Below are 20017 nucleotides of genomic sequence, written 5' to 3' on the forward strand. Positions count from 1 at the left end.
GCTTATCACCAAAGCTGACATCTAGCTATAATATTGGTTATATGCCTGATAGTCCCCAAAATCGTACAATCTTAGATTTAGAAGACATGAGGAGAAGAATCCCAACCTGTAATTGTTGTTGTTATCCCACTTTTCTTTCCTAAAGGAGTCTCAAAGTGGCATGCTGACACAGAAGCAGAATAGACCCATTGCACCAAGGTAGAATATTGTGGGATTGAGAATTATGGATGGATTTTGCCCAACAATAGGTAAGGATGAGTTTCTCATGGGAAGAAGGCAGAGAGTTGGGATGAGCATGGAGCAATCAGCAAAGCTGATATCTAGCTATAATACTGGTTACATGCCCAATAGTCCACAAGATCATATAATCTTAGATTTAGAAGAGGCAAAAAGGGGCATCCGGTCCAACCTGCAGGCATGCAGGAACACACAATCATAGAATCATAGAATCAAAGAGTTGGAAGAGACCTCATGGGCCATCCAGTCCAACCCCATTCTGCCAAGAAGCAGGAATATTGCATTCAAATCACCCCTGACAGATGGCCATCCAGCCTCTGTTTAAAAGCTTCCAAAGAAGGAGCCTCCACCACACTCCACGGAAGAGAGTTCCACTGCTGAATGGCTCTCACAGTCAGGAAGTTCAATCAAAGCACTCTCGACAGATGACCATCCAACCTGTGCTTAAAAAGCCTCCAGAGGAGAAGACTGCATCACACTCCAAGGTAGCATATTCCTCTGCTGAGCAGCTCTTATCCTCAGGAAGTTATTCCTAGTGTTTAGGTGCAATCTCTTTTCCTGCAATTTGAATTAATTTCTCCATATCCTAGTCTCCAGAGAAGCCAAAAATAAGCCTGTCCCTTCCACAATGTGACATCATTTCAGATATTTGAACATGGCCATCATGGCCCCTCTCAGCCTTCTTTTCTCCAAGCTAAATATTCCCAGCTCCCTTAGCCATTCCTCATAGTTTAGTTTCCAGACTTTGGATCATTTTGGTTTTCCTTCTTTTGACACTTTCTAGCTTGTTCTTCTTGAATTGTAACCCAGAACTGGAGGCAGGCTTATTATTCCAGGTGAGGCCTGACCAAAGCAGAACAGAGTGGGACTATGACTTCCCTTGTTCTAGACATCACACATCTTTGAATAGTCAGTGATGGATGGGATACCAACAGGTATACATTCCAATAGACTACAAGCAAGTCTCGGTCATTAGTCTATAACCAGATACAGTTCCCCAATTCTTTGCTGACTTGTTTTTCGACATTCTGCTCTTTCTACACTTGCAACATTCCAGACAAGTTCCGAGATGAAGGGTCCACTCTTTCATCAAACTTGTGCGCCAGCTGCGTCCGTACCTTGGGAAGTATTCTTGGCCACGGTGATTCACACTCTCATTACATCTAGAATAGACTACTGCAATGCACTCTATGTGGGGTTGCCTTTGAAGACTGCTCGGAAGATTCAAATAGTCCAATGAGAGGCAGCCAGGTTAATAACTGGGGCAGCATACAGGGAGAATACAACTCCCATGTTACGCCAGCTCCACTGGCTGCCAGTTTGCTACCGGGCACAATTCAAAGTGCTGGCTTTGGCCTATAAAGCCCTAAACGGCCCCGTCCCAAATTACCTGTCCAAACGCATCTCCCTCTATGTACCATCACAGAGATTAGGATCCTCCGGAGAGGCCCTGCTTTCCGTCCAACCATTGTCACAGGCGCAATTGGTGGGGACGAGAGACAGGGCCTTCTCGGTGATTGCTCCCCAGCTATGGAACTCCCTTCCTTGTGAGATCAGGTCAGCCCCCTCCCTCCTGACTATTAGAAGGATGGTAAAAACTTGGCTGTGGGACCAAGCTTTCGGGTCAGGGCAATGAAGCGACAATGGGAAAGATGACAGGCCCAATTGGATTTGATGCGGATGGCTAGCACGGTTTTAAATTGTGTTATTTTAAATGGTGTATTTTAATATTTAGATACATGTTTTTTAATGTTTATGTATTGTATCCAGGCATTGAATGTTTGCCATGTATATGAGTCCCCTTTGGGGTGAGAAGGGCGGAATATAAGTGTTTTAAATAAATAATAAATAAATAATCAGTTCTTTTTGCTCGGAGAGGTTCACTCACTTGCACCAATCATGTGCAAACTGCTTGCAAAGATGTCAACCCAACTGAAAGACTCTCCAAGCAGCATGTGGACAAGCACTGTTGGTTCAAAGAATGCTTCCATAATTCCCTTTGTGGGTTCCACCTTTTAACTAATTTCGCTTTCTGACACTGCTCTGGTCCCATCAGATAAATGGCGGAAGTCTGTCAAGTCTAACAACTTGCCCCAACAGTTTGGGAAATTCTTTGAATGTTCTAGAGGTGCACTTGCACTCAAACTTCATGCCACTTTTACTGCTATGGCTCAATGCTTTGGAATTATGGGAGTCATAGGATACTTTATCCTTCTTCCCCAAAGAGTGCTGGTGCCTCACCAAACTACGACTCCCTGGATTTCATAGCACTGAACCATGGCAAATAAAGTGGTATCACTCTTAGTCCCAACTTGAGCAGATCCATTGAATTAACTGTATAACAATGGGTCAAAGCATACTGGATCCATTCTAGTTGGTATTAAATGCATCTGGTCACAGAAGGCCTTCTTAACTCAGTTGTACCTGAGACTACCTGTTCAAAACTTTCCAAGGACATTGGACTCAACCCTTGCCCTCCATTGCTCTTTTCAAAGCAAGGATTCAAAAATACAGTTGGCCACACACGTTGTCTGGTTTAACTTTTGTGGATTTGATTAATACATTCTCTCTGAGGATCTCTAATAATAATAATAACACTTTATTTAATAACACCCATCTCCCCAAGGGACTCGGTGCGGCTTACATGAGGCCGAGTCCAAACACAACAATACAAGCAATAATAACAACAATACAAGCAATTAAAAAACATAAACAATAAAATACACAACATTATCAATAAGACAACACACAATTAAAAACAGTGGGAAGGCCAAATGTAGAGTTAAAATTGGAAATAATGCTGGGACATGGACGAAAAAATGATAGTGGTGTTTGTGGAAGGGCATACGAGCAGACCTAAAGAAATGTAAAGTGTTTTGGATGGCTGGATGGCCATCTGTCAGGGGTGATTTGAATGCAATATTCCTGCTTCTTGGCAGGGGGTTGGACTGGATGGCCCATGAGGTCTCTCCCAACTCTTTGATTCTATGATTCTATGATTGGAGGACAAAGTGCTATGGGATCATTATTCCGGGAAGGCACACTGGAACAGCCATGTCTTCAAGCTTCTCCTGAAGATTGCCAGAGTTGGAGCCTGTCTGATGTCTTTAGGGAGTGAGTTCCAGAGTCGAGGGGCCACCACCAAAAAGGCCCTCTCTCTACTTTCTCCAGGGTGCAGATTTATCCAGGAGGTGACCATATAGTCATGCTGGAGGACTTAGAGACATTGTTTTCTAAACCCTGTCAAATGTAAACAGTGAGAATCCCATATCCATAGGGATATGTTCTCGGACTTCACTCAGACACATGAAACTCCATATTATAACCACATATAACAGCAAACTCTACTGGGACTCCTGGTTGTAGAATAATGTAGATGATCTGGAGGACCTAGAAAATTCCTGGATGGGGCATATTTCATAAGGTGCAAATACCATATTTAGTTGAGTATAATGTTCACCTTTTTGGACTAAATTACCTTCCCAAAATTTGGGTGTGCATTATATTGCAAATACTTTTTGAGGTTTCAGAGCTTTGAAAACTGAGGTGCGCATTAGATTTGATGGTGCGTTAGATTCAAGTAAATACGGTAAATGAATCTATCAATACTAGTCCCAGGATACCAGGAGTTGTGCTGTATCTGAAATGGATAAAATTTGGTAGAATTGGATACACACAGAAAACTTTCATTTTCCTTCTGAAAATCATAAAAATCAACTAACACAAGCAGCTGATACCTGGTGTGGGACAGCGGTAAATTCTGCCAGAAGGCAATTCGGAAGCTATCTGATTCCCTTTCTATCCCCATCCAATCCTGTTGAATATAAACATCCCGCCAGCAGAACATGCAAAAAAAGTTAACCGCTACCAACCGCAGCTTAAAAGATTGCCCCGGTGCATTAGGTCTATCACTCCAGAAAAAGTCAAACAACAGATAGCATGATAAGAAATATTAACAATAATCCCCTGCCCCAAACACACACAAAAAGGGCACCCTCAAAAAGTTGACGGCAGTAGTTACCTCAATTTGAGAGATTTTGCGACTCTTTGTAACGCCAAAAACTAGACCCTATCCCAGCCCATCGTGGAAGATTCAACCTGCTTCCGTCCGGAACTGAAATCCCTTATTCCAGATTTCGAAATCTATAGAAAGCCTTCCTGAATGTATTCCACTTGTTTGCAGTTCGGAGCCTCAGAGAGGACTAGACCCGTTCTCTCTTCCATCCCCTTGCAATCTGCAGTCCTGCTTTCCCAATTGAATCATGTGAGCTATCCAAGCTTCCATCCAAAATCTCACCCTGTTTGTGCTCATGTGCTAAAGACATTTTTTTTTTGGTTGGGTGGGAAGGGGAAAGGCAGAGATATAACCAAAACGAGCTCCCAGAAAAATACACACCACAGCCACAACCTTCCCTTGCTGGCAAGGGAAACCCATCCATTGCCCCACATACTCATGTTTGCACCAACAGCTGCCTTGCCAAATGTGGTTGGTACACGGAAGACAAGGGAAAGGAAACCATGTTAGCATGGATCCCTCTTTCAAGTAGTACAAGCAACACAGAAATCTCTCTGGAAAATCCCTTTCCTTGCTTGCAAGGCATACATCATGCTCCACTAACATGTGTGTGTGGTGGTAGTAGGGACTTCACTTTGCATAAATAGATGCAGATGGGGAAAAGCACGAAATATGTTTGCTTGTAGTGGCTGATTTCACCACTGACATTTCCTAGGTTGCTGTTTCATACAGGCGGCACACACACACGGCACACACACTCAAACGCAAGCTGGTGCTTTCCTCCCTCCCACTCTCTCTCTCTCTAACACACACACACAGAGCTCTAGATCTTGGCTATGCAGTCTCCATTTTTCCTTGAACGCTCCCCCCTCCCCAGCATTACCGCTGAACGGGCTTCCTCCCCACCCTCTCCGAGAGGTTGCCTCCATTTTAAATCGGTTCAAAGCAAAAATCCAGAGAATTCCCCAGGAGCAACCTTAACTCTTCCGCCGTTCCTCCTCGAAACATCAATTTCCCTTGATCTTCTTTCCCCTTCTGAAACCCAGCTCCATTCTCCTTAGTTTTACAATTGCTATTCGTTTCCAAAAGATGAATATGTTTGTTGAATCTTTGCTCCTTGTCTTTGCAGTTCTCCCCTCTAGATGTTCTATGTTTTTTTCTCCCCACAGTCCACATATCAGTTCATGAAAACATTTCCAACATTTCCATACTCCTTATTTCAGAGAGAGAGGGAGAAACACAGGGCTTTCTGACCCAGACATTTAAGTCCACATCCCATCTCCAATAAATACTCCCACATTCTTGGTGCAACCCTGATATCCCCATAACCCATTAAGCCATTACGCTGCAAATCATTTTTACTATCCTGCAATATCCTTTTTCCTATGTCTGCAAAATCCCATGTGCTTGTATACGTGCATGCATGGGGGCATCGTGCTTGTGTGTGTGTCTGTGTGCATGCACATTTCTCAAAAGGGCAGCCGCTCAGCAGGCCTGGATCCCTCCCCGCCGCTGTCTCCCTCCATCTTCTCCCTGCAATGGTTTTCCTCTCTTATAGCAAAGGTCTCTCCAGGACACCCTCTGCATCTTTTCCCACAGTTCCTCTCTAAAAGGGAAGGCTCCAGCTGCTCGAGGGCTCCCCCTCCGCCCAACTTGGGCATCGCTTGATTCTTCATTACTCTACCTTCACGTAGCTAAACCATGTGGGTGGACTGGGGAGAAGGGAAGGGGGGGGGGGGAAGAGGACAGAGGGGGAAAGTAGCTCCACGTTCACAGATCTTCCAACAGAATCACCCATGACCCTGTGGAACCAGAGGGACATGGCATTTCCCTTCCAAGGATGGGGTCTGCCTCATTGGTGGTTTGTCAGAAGGTTCATCCTAAAGCTCTTCATCTACTCTGAGCAACCAAATGAATACTGGTTGGAAATCTATTGGATTACTCTCAGCTAGAGTAGATTTACTAAGTCAATTGCTTGGTGGTGAGTCAACACAGCTGTTGATTCAATGGCTCCATTCTAGTTGGGTTTATCAATAGGATAGGCCTTCCAATGCATCATATCACCCACCCACCCCAAGTCTGAGATGCCCCCATTAGCATGTACTGGGGAAAGAATTAATGCTCTATCCTCATAAGTTATAGTGAAGGTGCTCTTTGCACAATCATAATCTTCACCATCAATTTGGGGCTCTCACAATGTTGTAGTCCCTTCTGAGGAATGGGAACCTCTCCCTTGGTTTTGGTACAAATACTGCATTGTAAGCCTCCCATCTGTCTCAACTCCCAGTCCCAGAGCTAAGCATCCTTTTTACCTACCCACTTCACAAATGTACTGATTTATTCATCCACAGGTACCCATGGGTTCCATGGGGCATACATCCAAGGAAGTACAGTCAACATTTTGACCTTCTCTCCCCATTCTTCTAGGACAATGATCTTGAATGGCTGGGTCAGAGCCCAACTACTGGTCTGCAGCCTAAACTCAGGTGACTTGCGTTATCAGGACATCAATATGGACTCACTCATTAAGATTTTGGTTAAGGATGGGGCTTAGGGTCTGTAAAGCTTGAAGGCCATTCTAAGGGATGTTCTAAAGTGTGGTCCAGGGTTGGGAAGGTTGAAGGCCTCTATTCTAAGTGATGTGCTGGAGTTTTATCACCCCAGGAGGAGTCTAGGGCAAAGATGTGCCCATTCCAGATATTAGAGCACTGCAGCTGTCTTCATCCCAACCCATGGCTGTGAAAATCCCATCTGAAGGCAGCAGTAGCCCAGTAACATCCAGATGACCATATATTCTTCACCAGATCCATAGCCTTCACTTCTCTACTGCAGATGATTTGGAAGGATCCCCAGATCCCCAACTATTTGAAGTGGGGCAGCTCCTGTGCCCACCCTGAGGCCTTCAGCAATGGTAGAAGGCATTTCCCATCATTCTCATCATCAGTAGTATCTGCATTGGGTTCTGAGATGATACAGGACTTCCGCTCTCAAAGGCCCCAGCTAACAAGGCCAAGGGTGAGGGATTCTGGGAATTTGAGCTCAACAAATATCTGGGAACCCACAGATTGGGAACTGTTGAATCTTTAGAGGGACCTAAAGAATAGCATTAACTGCCCTCAGGGTTTCTTTATTGATGGAAATGGCTGGTGACTAGATTAAAATTGAAAGGAGCTATCCAAGGTGCTGAACCACTTGGAGGCTGAGTTCAGCACCCTGCACGAATCCTTTAAAATCCAGAATGGATCCCATTAACACAGCATGGCTCTTGAGCACCCAAACTGGGCCAGGCTAGACCTTCTCCTTGCTATACAGGCTTAAGGCCTGACTTGCTCGCATATCTCTTATGGGATGACTCCAGGATTTTAGGAGCATGACAGAGAAGGCCTTAGGCCTACCTAGAGGGACAATGTTGGCTTCTCATCTGAAACATTGCAACGTTACTGGTGAATTCTAGGAAGTGAACCTTGCTACCATTTTGCATTAGAGAGGATGAGGTGATGGGGTTTAGGACCAGGGTGAGGTCAAGTTCTTCTCATCCAAAACATGACCTTTCCCCTACTAAAACCAGTTGTACTGGGCTGAGTGAAGCATTCGGAAATGCATTTGTCCTACATGGAGATGCAGCCACCTCCGTTTTTGGAGGTCACCCTAACCTGGCCTCCCTTCTAAGATGTCCATAAACTTCCAAGGAGGATTTGTGGGGTGTATGGACAACCCTACAACTCTTATTGGCCACTGTAGATTTTCAGAAGAGCCCTTCTTACTTTCTGGCTCAAAACCTAAAACCTCCTCTCTCTTTGCATGTGAGGTGGCCCCAAAACACCCCACATCATTCCAGGGGGGAGATGGTTATGAATCAAAGCTTGGACCCAATGTTAACCTACTTTTGGGGATGGTGTGATGCCTTCCCTCCACCCCCTCAATCAGGGAGATACTGGGATGAAAGGAAGAAGGTGATGTCCTACTTCTAGACTAAAACTACCCCACTTGTTCTTCTCTCACTCCCTTCAACCTTGTTGCTCTCTTGGGTTCCTTCCCCAGAAGCCTTTACCAGCAAACCCAAGAGTGAAGGATTCTGGGAAAGCAAGGAAGATTTCCTGACCTACAATCTGAAGCCTGGGTCTTCTTTGATTCTCCCAGAAAATAAATGGAGGGGGTCACCTTCCCTATTCATGCTTCCCTATTCCTTCCTCCTCCTGACATGTCCTTGTAAGGAGAGCTAGAAAAGCATCCCTTGGCTCTGATATCTGCCAATTGAAGAGGGGGGCTTGATCCCCTTTGCAGCAGCCCCCCCTCCAAATGTGTGTGTGACACAACGTCTTCAGAGTCATCCTTCTGCTGCCTATGACGTGGGCAGAGACATCAGGCCTTCGCCCTCTACCATCCTCTCACATTTGGGAGAGGGGGGGATTTTCTTCCTCTCTCTCTCTTTTTCTAGAATCTCCTCATCTCCTGTTGGCTGAGATTTAAAGGGGGGACCTTCTTTCTCTGCCCCCCAGGTTTTTTTGTTGAGTTGGGGGGGTCCTTATTTTCTTTCCCTCTTTCCAATCCCTCTCTCTGTCTCTCAGTCCCTCAAGGGCTAAATGTTAAAGGGGTGTTGGGTCTCAATTTTTGGAGGGGGGGTGATCTTCTCTGTCAAACATCAATCTTCCCTTGGCAATGACTATTTGGTGGAGGGAATTGTATTTTCATCTTCCTCAATTCTGCTAAAGGGGGCTTTAAGTGAGGTATTGGGCCTTCATTCCATCAGGGCATTTGGGGGGGGGGGGGATTCCTCTCTCTCTCTTTCCCTTTCTCCCCAATCTCTGCAGCTCTCTCCAAGCTTGAGATGAAGACAGCATTGGGCCTACCTCCTCTTCCTTCCCCTTAATTTGAGGGGTCCCTTCTCTCTCTCTCTCTCTCTCTCTCTCTCTCTCTCTCAATCTCTCCCCCAGATTAAATTTAAAGGAGTGATGTCAGACCTTCTGGGCCCACTCAATGTTGGGAGGGGGGAGTCAAACACATTATGGAAGTGATGTCAGACATAGGCCTTCTGCAACCCCCTCAGTCTTCAATGGGGAGACCTTCTTTCCCCAATCTGCATGCCCCTGGAATTGATGCCATACAGGGGCCTTCTGGTGCCTCTTCAGCATTGGGGGCTAGGTTCTCTTTCTCCCCCCCCCCCTTCCCAATCCTTACCCTTTAATTCAGACTGAGATTTAAGAGGGTGATGTCACACCTTGGCCCTTTGGGGCCCCTCAGTTCCTCTTCCTCTCCCCAACCTTCACCTACAAGTCCAGGCTGTAATGAAAGGAGGTGATGTCACACCTGGGCCTCAATACAAGGGGCCAGGTTTCCTCTCTCCCCTCGTTCCCCTTATTAATACAGGTTGGAATTTATAGGAGTGATGTCAGGCTACACTCTTTACAACCCTGCAATATGAAAAAGGGGGGAGAAGATCTCCCTTCTCTCCCTCCTTGTGTCCCATATTTCTCTGACAAGTGAGAAACACACTAGACCTTTGGGTGTCCCCCATATATTTGAAGGGTACCCCCTCTCTCTTTGAAACATGTCTTGTGATTGGACCTTCTGATGTTCCTTATATATTGATTGGGGACCCCTTCCTATTCTGGATTAGATCTTGTGATGCCTGGCATATATTTAGTGGGGTTCTGTTCTGAAATATAAGCAGTGCAATGGAACCTCTGGTGTCCCCCATATATCTGGAAGATACCCCCTCTTTCTCTGAAACGTAAGTGGTGGATTGGACCTTCTGATGCTCCTTAGATATTTAGTGGGGACTCTATTGTGAAATATATGTGGTGCACTGAACCTAGTGGAGGATACCTCCCTTCTACTGAAATATAAGCAGCACATTGGGCCCTGTGGTGGACCCCACATATTTGGGGGACATCTCCCTCTTTCTCTGAAATTGGACCTTCTGGTGTAGCTCATATACTTGGTGGGGATCCCTTCCTATTCCAAAACCTGGATCCTATAGTGTCCTCCATATATATGGTGTCCTCCAGATCTCCCCTCTCTCCCTCCATGTGTTCCATATTTCTCTGACAGGTGAGCAGTGTGCTGGACCTTTGGATGTCCCAACCCCATATATTTGGAGGATACCCCCTCTTTCTCTGATTGGACATTCTGATGCTCCTTATACATTTGGTGGGATCCCTTCCTATTTCAAAATATAAGTGGTGATTAGACCTGGACCTTATGATGTCCCTCATATATTTGAAGGATACTCCATTATTTCTCTGAGATATAAGTGGTGATTGGGCCTTGTGGTGCCCTTCCCCACCACTATATATATATATGGAGAATACCCATTCTCTGAAATACAAGTGGTGCACTGGACCTTATGATGCCCCTCATTTATTTGGAAGATACTCTTTCTCTGAAATCTAAATGGTGGTTTGGACCTTCTGATGCTCTTTATAGATTTAGTGGGAATCCCTTCCTATTCTGAAATATAAGTGGTGAATGGACCTGGACCTTATGGTGTCCTCCACATATTTGGAGGATACCCCACTCTTTCTCTGAAATATTAGTGGTGGATTGGATCTTCTGGTGCTCTTTATGGATTTAGTGGGGATCCCTTCCGATTCTGAAATACAAGTGATGATTGGACCTGAACTTTATGATGTCCCTCACATATTTGGAGGATACCCCATTTTTTCTCTGAGATATAAGTGGTGATTGGATCTTGTGGTACCCCCATATAGTTGGAGGATACCCCACTCTTTCTCTGAAGTATAGGTAGCAAACTGGACCTTCTGAGGCTCCTCATATATTTAGTGGTGAAATGGACCTTCTGATGGGAGGCAAATTGGACCTTCTGATTGGTGGTGAACTGGACTTTCTGACTGGTGGCAAAATGGACCTTCTGATGTTCCTCATATATTTAGTGGTGAATTGGACCTTCTGATGCTCCTCATATATTTAGTGGTGAACTGGACTTTCTGACTGGTGGCAAATTGGACCTTCTGATGTTCCTCATATATTTAGAGGTGAATTGGACCTTCTGATGCTCCTTATATATTTAGTGATCAATTGGACCTTCTGATTGGTGGCAAATTGGACCTTCTGATGTTCCTCATGTATTTAGTGGTGCACTGGACCTTCTGATGCTCCATATATATTTAGTGATCAATTGGGCCTTCTGGTTGGTGGCAAATTGGACCTTCTGATGTTCCTCATATATTTAGTGGTGGACCTTCTGATGGGAGGCGAATTGGACCTTCTGATTGCTGGTGAACTTGACTTTTTGACTGGTGGCGAAGTGGACCTTCTGACGCTCCTCATATATTTAATGGTGATTGGACCTAGGTCAGGAATGGGCCAGCTTGGGCTCTCCAGGGGTTGGACTTCAACTCCCACTATTCCTAACAACCTCGAGCCCTTTCCTTTCCCCCCTCAGCCGCTTAAGGAAGGAAGGGGCCTGAGGCTGTTAGGAATGGTGGGAGTTGAAGTCCAAAACACCAGGAGAGCCCAAGTGGGCTCATGCCTGACTAGACCCTGCGCTGTCCCCCATATATTTGGAGGTGCCCTTGTTTCTCTGCCCTGTAATCCCTTGGCCCACCCACTTGGGGAATGGTGGGAGTTGAAGTCCAAAACACCATGGGCTCATACCTGACTAGACCCTGCGCTGTCCCCCACCTATTTGGGGGTGCCCTTGTTTCTCTGTCCTGTAATCCCTTGGCCCTCCCACTTGGGGAATGGTGGGAGTTGAAGTCCAAAACACCAGGAGAGCCTAAGTGGGCTCATGCCTGACCTAGACCCCATCTATTTGGAGGTGCCCTTGTTTCTCTGTCTCTGTCCTGTAATCCCTTGGCCCACCCACTTGGGGAATGGTGGGAGTTGAAGTCCAAAACACCAGGAGGGCCCAAGTAGGCTCATGCCTGACCTAGACCCCATCTATTTGGAGGTGCCCTTGTTTCTCTGTCTCTGTCCTGTAATCCCTTGGCCCACTCACTTGGGGAATATGGTGGGAGTTGAAGTCCAAAACACCAGGAGAGCCTAAGTGGGCTCATGCCTGACCGAGACCCCATAGATTTGGAGGTGCCCTTGTTTCTCTGCCCTGTAATCCCTTGGCCCACCCACTTGGGGTCTCCCTGGGGACAGAGAGAGGGGACATGACTGGGGTGGGGGGCTTCCTACCTCCAGACCTGTCCCATCTGCAGCAGGTGGATGACGGACTGCCAGATCCAGACGGAGAGGCGGCAGAGGCGCTGGGAGGCGGCGTGGGCGGCGGCGGGGGTGCCGACGCCTCCCCCGGCGCGGGCGGCCCTCCTGCCGACGGAGCCCATCATGGGGGGGCCGCGGCTGGTGAGGCCCTGCACGGCGCCCAGCCCGCCGCCGGTGTAGTCCTGCACGAACCATCGGAAGCTGAGGATCTGGACCAGGACGGAGGGCAGGAGCACGAAGGCGAGCGTGAGGCCGCAGAAGAGGTAGTCCTGCCGGCCGTAGTGGTGGAGCGCCAGCCAGAGGTCGGTGCCCACGTCTCCGAGGAGGACGAGGAGGGCCAGCACGATCCAGAGGCAGTCGAGCCAGGCCCGGGGCGGGGGCTGTCCCTGCGGCGAGGGCGAGGAGGGCTCTCCGGAGGGGCCCCCCGGGGGGTCGGCTCCTCCTCGGCGGGGGGGCGCCCCCGAGGCCCGGCCCAGGAGGTGGCGCAGGCAGGCGCTCCGGCAGCCCCAGTAGCAGGAGGAGGTGTTGCAGCAGTGGCAGATGTGCACCGAGCTGCTCCCGCCGGGCTCGTCCTCGTCGTCCTCCTCGGGGCCCGCGCCACCCCCGCAGCAGCCCCGGCCCGAGCCCCGCAGCGGGAGGCCCGAGTGGTGGTGGTGGTGGTGGGCGGCCGCGTGCAGGTGGTGCTGGGCTTGCGGGGGCAGGTGGTGGTGGCGCCGAGGGGGGTCGTCCAGGTTGTGCAGCTGCGAGAAGCCCACCCCGCCGCCGCAGCCGCCGCCGCCGTCCGACTTGGCCGCCATCCCGGGCCCCGGGCCCCGCTCCCCGCCGACGCCGCCCGGGCCTCCCCTCCTCCTCCTCCTCCTCCTTCTTCCTCCTCCTCCGCCGCCGCCACCGCCGTCTCCCCCTTCCTCCCTTCCTTCCTTTCCTTCCTTCCTTCCCTTCCTTCCCTCCTCCCCACCGCCTCCTCCTTCCCTTCCTTTCCCTTCCTTCCCCTTCCTTCCTTCCCTCCTTCCTCTCCTTCCTCCTCCTCCTCGCTCTCCTTCTCCTCCTTTTCCCCCTCTGCTTCCGGGGGAGACGGAGGGGAGGAGGGGGGAGGGAGGAGGGAGGGGGTGGCGCTACGCACCGGACGGACCCCCCGCCCCCGCCGCCGACATCCCTCCCTCCCTGCTCTTCCTTTCTCCCTTCCCTGCCTTTCCCTTCCCTCCTTTCCTTGCGGGAGGAGGAGGGGGGGGAGGAGGAGGGAGGAGGAGGAGGAGGGGGACCCCCGCCCCCTCCGCGCACAGCCCGACACGTCCGCCCACGCCGACGCCACCGAGAGAGAGAGAGAGAAGGGAGGGAGGGATGGGAGGGAGGAAGGAAAGGAGGGAGACACCCTCTGCCTCCTGGCTGGCTTGAACCGGATCGACCTGGACTCCTCCTCCTCCTCCCCTTCCTCCTCTTTATCCCCCCCCCCCCCCTTCCACAGTCCAGCATCTTCTGGCTCTTCACTTCAGCATCCATCCTCTCCATCCTCTGTGCAAGAGCAGGCCCAAGCTGGCCATGGAAGAAGGCTCAACTGCAAGCCACACACAGAATATGCCCCACAGCATCCTTGCTCCCTTCCTCTCCATCCTCTGTGCAAGGACAGGCCCAAGCTGGCAATGGAAGGAGACTCAGCAGCTACACATCATATACACTCCTAAGCAAGCCTCACTCTCTTCCCTTCCATCTCCAAAACCTGCAAAGGTGAAGGGACTTCCTCTCCTCTCTGCTTTCCTGTCCTAGGGACCTCTAGCAAGGACAGGCCCAAGCTGGCAGTGGAATAAGGCTCAGGGGCAAGCCACACATATAATACACCTCCAAAGCATCCTTCCTCCCTCTCCATCCTCTGTGCAAGACAGGCCCAAGCTGGCCATGGAAGAAGGCTCAACTACAAGCCACACACAGAATATGCCCCAGAGCATCCTTCCTCCCTTCCTCTCCATCCTCTGGGCAAGGACAGGCCCAAGCTGGCAATAGAAGGCGACTCAGCAGCCACGCATTATACACTCCTAAGCAAGCCTCACTCTCTTCCCTTCCATCTCCAAAACCTGCAAAGGTGAAGGGACTTCCTCTCCTCTCTGCTTTCTGTCCTAGGGACCTCTAGCAAGGACAGGCCCAAGCTGGCAGTGGAAGAAGGCTCAGGTGCAAGCCACACATATAATACACCCCAAAGCATCCTCCCTCCCTCTCCATCCTCTGTGCGAGAGCAGGCCCAAGCTGGCCATGGAGGAAGGCTCAACTGCAAGCCACACACAGAATATGCCCCACAGCATCCTTGCTCCCTTCCTCTCCATCCTCTGTGCAGGGACAGGCCCAAGCTGGCCATGGAAGGAGACTCAGCAGCCACACATCATATACACTCCTAAGCAAGCCTCACTCTCTTCCCTTCCATCTTCAAAATCTGCAAAGGTGAAGGGGCTTCCTCTCCTCTCTTCTTTCTGTCCTAGGTACCTCTAGCAAGGGAAGGCCCAAGCTGGCAGTGGAAGAAGGCTCAGGTGCAAGCCACACATATAATGCACCCCCAAAGCATCCTTCCTTCATTCCTTCCTCTCCATCCTCTGTGCAGGGACAGTCCCAAGCTGGCGATGGAAGAAGGCTCACTACTAAGCATCACTCTCTTCCCTTCCATCTCCAAGACCTGCAAAGGTGAAGGGGCTTCCTCTCCTCTGTCTTTCCTTCTTGGGTGCAAAAACAGGCCCAAGCTGGCAATGCAAGGTTCAGGTGCAAGCCACACATATAATACTCCCCCAAAGCATCCTTCCTCCCTCTCCATCCTCTGTGCAGGGACAGGCCCAAGCTGGCAATGGAAGGAGACTCAGCAGCAACACATAATACACATCTAAGCATCACTCTCTTCCCCTCCATCTCCAAGACCTGCAAAGGAGAAGGGTTTCCTTCTTGGGTGCAAAAACAGGCCCAAGCTGGCAATGCAAGGTTCAGGTGCAAGCCACACATATAATACACCCCCAAAGCGTCCTTCCTTCCTTCCTCTTCATCCTCTGTGCAAGGACAAGCCAAAGCCGGCCATGGAAGAAGGTTCAACCATCCATAATACACTCCTAAGCATCACTCTCTTCCCCACCCATCTCCAAGACCTGCAAAGGTGACGAGAACTTCCTCTCCTCTCTGCTTTCTGTCCTAGGTACCTCTAGCAAGGACAGGCCCAAGCTGGCAGTGGAAGAAGGCTCAGGTGCAAGCCACACATATAATACACCCCCAAAGCATCCTTCCTCCCTCTCCATCCTCTGTGCAAGGACAGGCCCAAGCTGGCAGTGGAAGGAAACTCAGCAGCAACACATAAAACACTCCTAAGCATCACTCTCTTCCCCTCCATCTCCAAGACCTGCAAAGGTGAAGGGGCTTCCTCTCCTCTGTCTTTCCTTCTTGGGTTCAAAAACAGGCCCAAGCTGTCAATGGATGTCTGAGGATGCTTGCCATAGATGCAGGCGAAACGTCAGGAGAAAAATTGCCTCCAGAACATGGCCATATAGCCCAGAAAAACCTACAACAACCTACACATATAATACTCCCCCAAAGCGTCATTCCTTCCTCTCCATCCTCTGTGCAAGACAGGCCCAAGCTGGCCATGGAAGAAGACTCAGCAGCCACACATCATACACTCCTAAGCAAGCCTCACTCTCTTCCCTTCCATCTCCAAAACCTGCAAAGGTGAAGGGACTTCCTCTCCTCTCTGCTTTCTGTCCTAGGTACCTCTAGCAAGGACAGGCCCAAGCTGGCAGTGGAAGAAGGCTCAGGTGCAAGCCACACATATAATACACCCCCAAAGCATCTTTCCGGGGCAGAGAGTTCCACTGCTGAACGGCTCTCACAGTCAGGAAGTTCTTCCTCATGTTCAGATGGAATCTCCTCTCTTGTAGTTTGAAGCCATTGTTCCGCGTCCTAGTCTCCAGGGAAGCAGAAAACAAGCTTGCTCCCTCCTCCCTGTGGCTTCCTCTCACTTATTTATACATGGCTATCCTATCTCCTCTCAGCCTTCTCTTCTTCAGGCTAAACATGCCCAGCTCCTTAAGCCGCTCCTCATAGGGCTTGTTCTCCAGATCCTTGATCATTTTAGTCACCCTCCTCTGGACACATTCCAGCTTGTCAATATCTCTCTTGAATTGTGGTGCCCAGAATTGGACACAATATTCCAGGTGTGGTCTAACCAAAGCAGAATAGAGCATGGGGAGCATTACTTCCCTAGATCTAGACACTATGCTCCTATTGATGCAGGCCAAAATCCCACTAGCAGGCCCAAGATGGCAATGAAAGAAGGCTCAGGTGCAAACCTCAAAGCATCACTATTTCTCCCCCCATCTCCAATATTTGCTGCAAATGTGATGGAAGGGTTTTCTTTCACCTAGCTTTGCTGCCTGGGCCAAAAACACAGTCCCAAGGTCTCCCGTGGGCCTGAAAGGCACCAGGAAAGGACGCAAGGCTTGGAAGCACCTGGAGGCCCTTCTTCCCATCTCTCCATTAGACAGGTGCACAGAAAAGGGCTTTATGGCTCTCTCTGCAGTAGAGTAGAGCCCAGGCATATGCGAATTTGGGACCTCCTTCTGGGTGTTTTGGACTTCAACTCTCACAATTCCTAACAGCCTCAGGCCCTTTCCTTTTCCTTTCCTTTTCCACTTAAGTGTCTGAGGGGGTAAAGGCTGCTAGGAATTGTGGGAGTTGAAGTCCAAAAGGCCTGGAAGGAGGGCCCATACGTGGTAGAGATGAACCTGGTCTAAATCCCTCACTTTGGAGATTTGCATCCTGATTATGTTGAACTGTGGTGTTGGAGAAAGGTTCTGAGAGTGCCTTGGACTGTGAGAAGATCCAACCAGTCCATCCTCCAGGAAATAAAGCCCGACTGCTCACTGGAGGGAAGGAGACTAGAGACAAAGTTGAAGTACTTTGGCCACATCATGAGGAGACAGCAAAGCCAAGAGAAGACAATTATGCTGGGGAAAGTGGAAGGTAAAAGGAAGAGGGGCCGACCAAGGCCAAGATGGATGGATGGCATCCTTGAAGTGACTGGACCTTGAAGGAGCTGGGGGTGGTGACGGCCAATAGGGAGCTCTGGCGTGGGCTGGTCCATGAGGTCACGAAGAGTCGGAGATGACTGAATGAATGAACAACAACAACATCCAGATTATGATGTATGTTTATATATGTGTCTTGATACCAAGATGTTCTCCAAAAGATATTATTGTTATTATTCCTGTGTTTATTTATATCCCACTTTTTCTCTCCATCAAGAGACTCATAGTGACTCACAACAAAAAGCATTGCAATACAACTTGAAATATACAAATATACAACCGGTGCTTGGCAGCTGTGTCAGACTGGATGAGAGCTAACAAATTGAAAGTGAATCCACACAAGACAGAGGTCCTTCTGGTCAGTTGAAAGGCCAAACAGGGCATAGGGTTACAGCCTGTATTGGACAGAGCTACACTCCTGAAGATGCAGGTTCACAGCTTGGGAGTGATTCTGAACTCATCACTGAGCTTAGAACCTCAGGTCTCAGCAGTGGCTAGGAGAGCTTTTCCACAATTTATTTATTTATTTATTTAAGGCACTTCTACCCCGCCCTTCTCAACCCCCTAAGGGGGACTCAGGGCGGCTTACAACTGGCACAATTCGATGCCAACACTTCAACAGATAAAATACATAATAACAATAACCACAAGTTGAAACATTCAATCAATATAACAACAACTGAAAGCCAATCTAGTGGCCAACATCGAGTTCTAAAATCCGTAAGTCCATTCAGCATTACCATAGTCTTTCCAAATTCTGGTCGTCATTACCTTGTCAGTCTGCCAGATTACCCAAAGGCCTGGTCCCATATCCATGTTTTCAGCTTTCTTCTGAAGGAAAGGAGGGATGTTGATGACCTAATTTCCCCGGGGAGTGAGTTCCACAGGCAAGGGGCCACCACTGAGAAGGCCCTGTCCCTCGCCCCCACCAGCCTCACTTGTGATAAAGGCGGGGCTGAGAGCAGGGCCTCCCCAGAAGATCTTAAACTCCGAGGTGGGACATAGAAGGAGATACGTTCGGACAGGTATGCTGGGCCGGAGCCGTATAGGGTTTTGTAGGTCAAAACCAGCACAATTAAAACTTGTGCACCAGCTGTGCCTGTACCTTAGGAAGTCTGACTTGGCCATGGTGGTCCATGCTCTGGTTACATTCCGAATAGACTACTGCAATGTAGGATTGGCTTAGGAGACCAGAAATTTCAACTAGTCCAACAGGCAGCAGCCTGGTTACTAACTGAAGTGACATACAGGGAACACACCACCCTCCTGTTGTGCTGGTCTTGGCCTATAAACTCCTATACGGTTCTGGAAACTTTAGTCCAGCAGGCAGCAGTCAGGTTACTAACTAGAGTGACATACACTCTAGTTGGCCTATAAACCCCTATACAGTTCCGGAAACTTCAACTAGTCCAACAGGCAACTGGATTGACATACAGGGAGCAAACCACCCCCCTGTTGTGCCAGCTCCACCGGCTGCCAGTCCACTTCCGAGCACAATTCATAATGCTGGTCTTGGCCTATAAAGCCCTATATGGTTTTGGCCCAGCTTACCTTTCTGAACATATCTCCCTCTACGTCCCACCTTGTAGCTCAAGATCATCTGGGGAGGCCCTGCTCTCGTTCCCCCCAGCCTCGCAAGTGCGCTTGGCAGGGAAGAGGGACAGGGCCTTCTCGGCGGTGGCCCCACACCTATGGAATGTGCTCCCCAGCGAGATCAGGTTGGCTCCTTCCCTTCTTTCTTTTAGGAAGAAGGTTAAATCATGGCTCTGGGACCAGGCCTTTGGACAGCAAGCATGACAGCACCTTGGATGTTGAACCAGACTGAAACTGGCTATATGGTTGAGGACAATGTTTTTAACATGTTTTTAACTTAATGTTTTATTTACTGTTTTAAACTGTTGCTATTTGTGTTTATATTTGTATTATGTTGAGGCTTTGAATTGTGGCCGGTTTATAAGCTGTCCTGAGAAGGGTGGGATAGAAATATTGGAAATAATAAATAATATATAAGTATTAAAACAGTATTCAACATCATAAATAGCATATAAAATCACAGCAGACCCACTCTTTAAAAGCTTCCCTGAATAAAAAAAGGTTTTAATTTGCTGCCTAAAGGGTTGGGCCCTTAGTACCTTATAATTCTGAATGATGATGATGTGTTAATAATAATAATAATAATAATAATCATAGAATCATAGAATCATAGAACCAAAGAGGTTGGAAGAGACCTCATGCGCCATTCAGTCCAACCCCATTCTGCCAAGAAGCAGGAATATTGCATTCAAATCACCCCTGACAGATGGCCACCCAGCCCCTGTTTAAAAGCTTCCAAAGAAGAAGCCTCCACCATACTCTGGGGCAGAGAGTTCCACTGCTGAACAGCTCTCACAGTCAGGAAGTTCTTTCTAATGTTCAGGTGGAATCTCCTTTCTTGTAGTTTGAAGCCATTGCTCCGCGTCCTAGTCTCCAAGGAAGCAGAAAACAAGCTTGCTCCCTCCTCCCTGTGGCTTCCTCTCACATATTTATACATGGCTATCATATCTCCTCT

At 48.8% G+C, this 20017-nt stretch overlaps 1 protein-coding gene across 1 annotated transcript in view; it reads right to left on the reverse strand.

Moving 5' to 3' along the window:
• XKR6 (XK related 6) overlaps nt 1-13221 on the reverse strand; it is a 182131-nt gene extending 168910 nt beyond the window's left edge. The window contains exon 1 of the mRNA XM_060754658.2: nt 12398-13221. Coding sequence (XP_060610641.2) covers nt 12398-13221 — 824 coding nt within the window. The remainder of the gene's footprint in view (nt 1-12397) is intronic.
• Nucleotides 13222-20017: the final 6796 nt, after the last annotated feature.

Source organism: Anolis sagrei, chromosome 1 (genome assembly GCF_037176765.1).
Source record: "Anolis sagrei isolate rAnoSag1 chromosome 1, rAnoSag1.mat, whole genome shotgun sequence".
Lineage (NCBI taxonomy): Eukaryota > Metazoa > Chordata > Lepidosauria > Squamata > Dactyloidae > Anolis > Anolis sagrei.